We start from the raw sequence: 8,327 nt of genomic DNA, 5'->3' as shown, positions 1-8,327 counted from the left end.
TATATACATGTAGAGCATATGTATGCATGTGAAAGATCTCATTTAATATAAAATAAAATATGTATATATTACTTATGTAAATCACAGTAAAATATACGTTTATTATATGCATGTTTATTACAGATATTGCATAATTTATTTTTATAGCCTATTATTTTTTAATTGATGATTAAACTATTAAATAACTTTATTTTCCGAAACCACCTCTGCAAGTAGGACTCGTGGTCACTATTTTGCTGCTTGCTTCCCATTGCTCTGGTGTTTTCGCCTTAAACATACATTGCATCTATATAAAAATTTGATTTTAGTTGAGTATCAAATGGAGCATAATTTATTTTTTGAACTAGTACAAAGACTGATTAATGATCAATCGTCATTACTTACTACTATTGATAAAGCATGTACGCCTTCTTGCAGTTCCACTTGTAATAATTCATGTATCATTCGGTGTCTCTATATTAATAATTCAGATTTTTTAGATTATTTATATTATTTAAAGTAATACTCTATAAAATCTTGTATATTGATATATATATATATACATATATATTGTATTAATGCAGATCCATTTAAACAAAACTATAACTTTATAACTTTTTATGCAGCATATTGTCAGAAATAGATTTATATAAAAAAAACTATGATAATGCTATTTTAAAAATTAAGATGAACTTTGAATGATCTTGAAAAAATCATTCAAGGGCATTTTAGCTCACGACATTATGTCTTCGAAATCCTGCAATTTTGTTCTAAAACGCCATAATTTTCAAATATTTACCTGCTAAAATTAAGAATAAATTATGATTTATATATATGTGTGTGTGTGTGTATATATATATTGAATATATATATATGATAAGAATATATATATATACACACACACACACACATATATAAATCATAATTTATTCTTAATTTTAGCAGGTAAATATTTGAAAATTATGGTGTTTTAGAACAAAATTGCAGGATTTCGAAGACATAATGTCGTGAGCTAAAAATGCCCTTGAATGATTTTTTTTCAAGATCATTCAAAGTTCATCTTAATTTTTTAAAATAGCATTATCATAGTTTTTTTATATAAATCTATTTCTCGCAATATGCTGCATAAAAAGTTATAAAGTTTTTAGTTTTGCTTAAATGAATCTGCCTTAATTTTTTAAATATATATAGATTCTATTCATTTTTTGATAATCTTACTTGAATATTTTTATGCACAAAATAATGGAGGGAATCAATTGATTGTAAAGAAAATACTTAGTTGTTTTTGAGAAAAAGTAATTTACAACTATATATTGATTTCTAAAATAAATCATTACGTAAATAAAAATTATGTTTTTATTATTTTACTTTATTTCCTTCTTATATTTTATATTCTCATGATTAACCAAAATCAAAATTTTTCAAATTTGGCTTTAAAACAAACTTTAGCAAAATATTTAATAAATATTCAATAAACACAAAAATCTTTTAATAATTACCTCAATTAATAGCTTCTTGTTAAATTTTTCTGATACAACCACTACCTTCAAATGCGTTTCGGAGCCTTTGGGAACATTATGCATGTAAGATTCATTAATGACGTTACAATACAGAGGGTTTCAATATAGTTTCCAGTTTTTTCCTAATTGAATTTTCTATCGGGGCCATTCAATATTGCTTTAGCACTCATTGTATCTTCTAAATGTAATGCACTATAATCTATAACGTTTTTATTTAATTTACATTCATGTTTATACAAGTAATATGTATTAGATAAACAAATGTTTATATAGATTCAAAGGAAACAGAATGCAAGTATGTACAAATTGCATGTAGTTATGGCAATCAATATTAAGAATCTACATCAGTATACAGGAGTGAAATTTAAAGCGTAAAATGTATATACAATTCTTCGAATAAATTATTCTATTGTACGCATAAAGAAAAAAATATGTAATTATAAAATATTTATAACAACAATGAAGCAATAATAAACAAAAATCATTGTACGCTTAAAGAATAAGTACATAATTATAAATGTTTATAATGATGAAGCAATAATAACAACACTCAGAGTTGGATAATAACTAGTTATAATTAGTTAAAAGTTAAAAAGTTATTAACTTTTGTTAGTTTAGTTAATATAAAATGTATCAATTTTAACTTCAAATAGTTATTTTTTACCTTAAACTTATTAACTTTTTTCCTAAGTTTAATTTTTTTTTATCTCTGAATACCAGTATATTGTTTCTTTTATAAGTTATAAACGTATTATTTTTAAAGTATTATTAATTTTTGTTCATTTTGTCATTAATTGTAGTTACTAAAAAATATATTTCTATATAAAAATCAAAATTTCTTTGTTATTATAAATTTAAAAAGAATTAACAAACAAAATTTAATTCAATGTTTTTAAAAATTACCTTTTAATTTAACTTCAGTTAATTTGATCTTAACTTAACTTTAACCAAGTTAATTTTTATTTATGTGCAAACTTTTTAACTTATTAATTTTATATAAGCAACCAACTTTAACGTAACTTAGTTTTACAAAATCATTAATAAACTATGAACCCTGACAAAAATACAAAATCATTATTGTACAAAACTTCCATCGATTTAGTTAAATAATTATAAATTAGTTTATAATTTAACTTTATTTACACAAGGTAATATAAAACATTTTAACTGTGTACTTACTTTTTCTACATATCAATTTTCGTAAAAATCTTGTTTTATGCATTTATTTATTTATATATTGCATTTATTTATTATATTATTGCATTTATTATTTATAATTATTTATCCTATTTTCAATATACAGCACCCTCAGAACCAATATATATATATATTTTTTTTTTCAAAAAATATCAGATTTTTATATATACAAGAAATACAAGAATCCTATTAATTCACGAATGCAGATCTCCATTTTATAAAACCCGTATTACACTACAGATTTGTGCGATTTAGATTAGGTTAGAACTGAAGATCGTGATCGACCAATTAGAGCAAAGAAGATTGCATTCTTATTGGTCAATCCGAAACCACCCATAGTAGCAAACTGGTGTTATTAAACGTCAAAATGACATGAATTTGACGTCTAATGACGTAATCGATGTCAAAATGATGCCATTTTGATGTTTAAAGGTACCTTTTCATGCTGTCGCTCGACGCTCGTTTTCTGCGATGTGATGACGTCATGTAAGTCGCTAGCGACGTGAAATGTAGTTCGATTTTTCCAACTACAAGCGATATTAGCGAGCGATTAAAGATTTGAATGGATATCGAAATGGTAAGTATAATAATATTGTTTGATGAATATAATAAACATGTACATATATATTATTATAAAAATATTATTATTAATATTAAGGGGATGCTGGAGCTGTGCAGAGACTTTTGTTGTACATAACCTTGAATATGAGCAAATTTGCTTCATGTAAAAATTCTACAGTTTGTTATGCGCAAAATAAGAGCCAAGCGTATGCGAAGGTTGTACAAAATTTTAAGTACATTTTTCTTTTTTTCTAGGCTTTTAACCTTAGTTCCAATTGCACGATATTGTTTCAGATATGTTGTCTCGTGCATACGCTGACTCTTATTTTGCACATAACACAAACTGTAGAATTTTACATGAAGCAAATATTGCTCGTGTTCGAGATTATATACGACAAAAGTCCCTGCACAACTCCAGCATCCCCTTAATTAAGGACATTATTATGTCTTTAACATTATAAGTAAACATAAATTGAGAACGGTCCAATTTCGAGCAACACTTTAACATATCTTGTTTTACATATAAATATAAATCTGTTATTTTTAATCATATAAGTTATGTCCAGTAATAATATTTTATGTAACGTACGCAAAAAAACATTGAAGTAAATAAAATATTTGTTATATAAGATATTTTCTAAAATATTTTTTTGTAGTCTCGTGTTCAAACGTGTGGATTATGTGAAACCATATGTAATGAGGACGAAGTACCCAGCCATGAGTGTCTTCAAGGATATTCTAATTTCATTACAGATGATAATTTGTACTTTTACCCTGTATTAGGTATTTTATATATATATATATATATATATATATATATTTTACTTAAGTTAATTACAAAAATTATTAAATCTGATGTTTTTTTAATAATGTTTTTTTAGACGATGGAAGAAACTTATTGTTAGAAGAAGCTTGACACAGGACGCTGAAACAATAGCATCTGTACCTTTCATGGTGATAATCAAGGTCAAATAAATGTAATAAATTCTTGAAGTTTTAAAACATTATAAATGAGAAGTTATACATATTATGTTTGTATGATATACATTTTATTTTTTGTTTCCAGAGAATATTTGATCCATTAATAATAATAGAAATTCCAATCAAAAGAGCGCAAAGGAAAAACTGTCACTTGAGGAGGAGGAAGATTGCTAATATTAGAAGTCCCATGCAGAGAACCACTATGGAATTTAGATTACCTCTCATTCAAGAAATTGCAGAATTACAAGAGCTTTGTGGGAAGAAGTTCTCAAACTTTAATGGTTATATAAATGTCTATTATTTATAATATAAAAAATATGCTGAGTGTTTCGCGGGTTTTATCTCCGTGTGTAAGTTCATCCTTGGATACTATCCAAGCATCCATAGCATCCAAGGATGAACTTACACATGGAGATAACCCGCGAAACACTCAGCAAACTTGAAGATAGTACCCGTGGAAGCCTCAAGAATTAAAAAAAAATATATTAAAACCGAATGTTTTTACAGGGAAATTAAGCGCAGCTGGATGTAAAAGCAAGTTCAAGAATTTTCACGACACTTATAGGAGACTTGTGAACGCTGAGAAACTACCAAGTGGAATTCTGCTTCCAAAAGCAACATGAGCAAATGGAAACATTATAAAAGTATGGAATTCCTTCGAGATAGTTGCTTACAGAAAAGGTTAATAATGCATTTGTATGACTTTCATTATTTTTAATACTAGAAAATTATTTTTGTATAATTTTTTTATATAAAATAATAAATTTTATTTCTTTACAGTACGATTTCTAATATTAACGATGGAGACAGCAACAGTATTATCGAGAATGATAATGAATTAGATTGCCAGATGCGAATATGTTTAGAAGTTACTAATAATGAAGATAGTCAAGATACGAGTAATATTAGGAAGTATTGAATAATTATCACAGTTTATTTTAAAATTTTGAAATTAGAAGAAAATGGTTTTTAAATTATTTTTTTTTTCAAGATCATGTAAGAAGAGAAGGCGAGCAGAGTCACAAAACAGTTACTTAGAACGTATAGCAGACGCTTTATGTCAACCACCTCCTGACATTGTTCTTCCACCACCCCCTCAAGAAGACCATATAGATGCGTTCTAAAACTGTTTGGTCATAACTTAAGAAAGTTATCGCCAGAAAAACCAAAATGGATGGATGCAACGATATTTAAATATGTCTTACGAAATGTTAAAAGAAAACCAAAGATATTAATGAAATATTAACTTAAATATTAAATTAGCTTAACAAAAATTTTGTACTTTAAATAAACTTAGTTTTTATTTAAATTATGGAGATAATAAAGCGTGAAATTATATTTTGTTTTATGTGTTAAATACAAAAATTTATTAAAATGTTAAAATTACATACAAAAATACAGTATAAACGTTATAAAATGAATATTTATTCCTTTGTTTATCAACAGTGTTGAAATTGCCAAGGTATTGCTCCCTCGCTATTAAAGTATTCACAAAAGTCATCCCGAATTCTTGCAGCTGTCCGAGAACTGTTATTTGTACTTACACCTTTCTTATATCTTGAAAAGCAGAATTAATGTCTATATTTCTCCTCCAGAAACCTTCTATTAACCATCGCAACCATCTCGATCAACCATGTTTTCAGTGATATTCATTGACTCCAATATCTTGTATACGAATATAATTATGAAGACACACAATAGCTTGTACTATTTTCATTGCTGTTTCAATTGAACAATTTATTGGTCCTTCTTAAAATTCTCCATTGACTTGATAAAATGCCAAAAGCATTTTCAATGGTCCTCCTTGCTCGACTAAGACGATAATTGTAAATAATTTTGTCCTGATTCAAACCTTGTTTTCCTGGGAAAGGCCTCATTAAATACTCAGTAAGTGGAAAAGCTTCGTCTCCAACTAGCACGTAAGGCATAGAGGTTTCCTTTCGAAATAAAATGGTTTTGGATCAGGTACATTCATTTCATTGGTTCTGATTTTTGGCCAAGAAAGGAGTCTCTAAATATTCCACCATCACTGCGACGTCCCATAGGCTCCAATATCCACAAAAGTAAAATATAGTTTGCATCACAAACAGCAAGCAAAACAAAACTGTGACTGTTTTTATAATTAAAATATGATGATCCTGCATTTTCAGGACACTGAAAAAATAATATAGTGATATTTTAAAAATAAAAGTCCTCTAAAAATAAAAATCTATTTTAAATTTTTTCAGTAACTTACTTGAATAACAACATGTTTACCATCAATATGCTCCTATACAATGGTTTAAAATTCCATACCTCTTCGAACTCTTTAGAAATATTTAACCATTTCTCTTTTGTTAAAGGATATGGAAAGAACATGTTTAAAAGAACAGACCAACAATGCCATCACAAGTTTTCTGAAATAATATTGCTAACTGTGGTTAGTCCGAGGAGATATTGGTAGCTCATGGAAGTCATTGAATCACAGAAGCAAGAAACCTATAAGAAATATTTATAATAAATATTTTAAATATAAATTAACATATTCGAACTTTATTTTTTTATTTATTGTGTTTTCAACTTACCTTAATGTCATGCATAATCTTTCACTGGCAGATATTGGTTTTCGAGTTAATACTTGTTTTTGTGATTAAAGGTGCTACTTTGTATAATAACTCTTCAAGTTGAATTGAATTCATACGAAAGTAATTTCTAAATGTACTTATTTGCTGTGAAACTGTGGGTAAAATTGCATTATAAAATCCATGTTCGCGTCTCATTTGAAACAATGGATTAATCTAAAACTCTTTTCTAGTATAAGGTCGTTTTCCTTTTTTCTATAAAATCAAAAATAACTGCCGATAATCGCTAATCTTTTTCTCCTTTCTCTCATATTATGATTATTTATAATTTTTGCACACTCCGTTATCCAATTATATTTTTTCTGATTGTGACATTGTGCGATTATATATATTTTGGAGCACCTGTATGGAATTCTTCAGCTGACGCTACTACATTAAAATCGCGTCGCTGGGAAAACCCTTTTCATGTTTGATATTAGTCGCTAGCGACAAATCCCGTCACGTGACTTTTTTATCGCTCAAAACGAGCGATGACGACGCATGAAAAGGTACCATAAGGGTCGGCAGGCGACATGGTAGAGACGCCTATCGGCCGCCGGGAATTAGAGATTCTTATATTCCAGATATTAGCGAAACTACTGAAGGAATCTTATTAAATTTATGATATTTCTTAATCAGTAAGCTCAAATGCAGGTCCGCCAAAGAGTTTATTATTGAAAAAAGATGAAAATAAAATTTATAATATAACTTGGGGGAATGCGCAGCTAGTAACGGGTAAGGTTGAGTGAGTTAGCAGGAGTCCGTATTTATTTATTAAAATTTTTCAGAGCAAAAATGCAAAAATCCGACTCTTTGGCGGACTTACTTTATTATATCAAGAATATATTAAAAAAAAAAACCAAAGTTTTGTCACTTATTTATGAAATATCTGGACGATAAGATTCTCACTAGATTCATAAGGAGCAGGGGAAATTTCCGTGGTAACATACTGACAGCTAACAGCTTGACAAGGAGAGACTATCATTCTGTCTTTGTCTCTCTTACATCGCATATGTAGTAACATCCATGTAGACACAAACACTAATGCGTTGGAACGAATGCGATTATTGGAGATATCAGCAAGAACCGGTTTTTCGTATTATCATTGTTTCTCCTGTATATGTATATATATGTAAAAGAACAATAAGAATAGCAATAATTCTTGCCTAACAATTATGCTTTCCAATTATCGTTTCGTGTACGCATATATATTTCACATTATGCATCTGTAACAAATAATCGAATGATTATTTAAATATTTGCATATAATCTATATAAATCTATATAATAAATAAATGTGTAATAAATTATCGAATGATTTATTTCAATATTTGCATATAATCTATGTAAATAAAATATGTACAAATAAAATAATATTTATGCAAATATTATTTTATTTGTGTACATATTTTATTTATTGTATATACCCAAACAACACCAAGTCAAAATTGGCGCGTAAGATATCTTTAAGATGTCTTTTTGATATCAT

General features: G+C 27.6%; 1 protein-coding gene across 1 annotated transcript; it reads right to left on the bottom strand.

The window, feature by feature from the left end:
- Window positions 1–72: 72 nt before the first annotated feature.
- LOC114945918 (uncharacterized) lies at window positions 73–2,745 on the bottom strand. Its single transcript, XM_029322274.2, is given in 6 exon segments — window positions 73–268; window positions 385–453; window positions 1,479–1,595; window positions 1,597–1,644; window positions 1,646–1,698; window positions 2,679–2,745. Coding segments are annotated over 6 exon segments (411 nt in total). The 5' UTR covers window positions 2,722–2,745; the 3' UTR covers window positions 73–187.
- Window positions 2,746–8,327: the final 5,582 nt, after the last annotated feature.

The sequence above is a fragment of the Nylanderia fulva genome, unplaced genomic scaffold (genome assembly GCF_048542155.1).
Source record: "Nylanderia fulva isolate GAGA-0341 unplaced genomic scaffold, ASM4854215v1 Scaffold90, whole genome shotgun sequence".
NCBI classification, from domain to species: Eukaryota; Metazoa; Arthropoda; class Insecta; order Hymenoptera; family Formicidae; genus Nylanderia; species Nylanderia fulva.
This window is presented reverse-complemented; position numbering and strand designations above follow the sequence as displayed.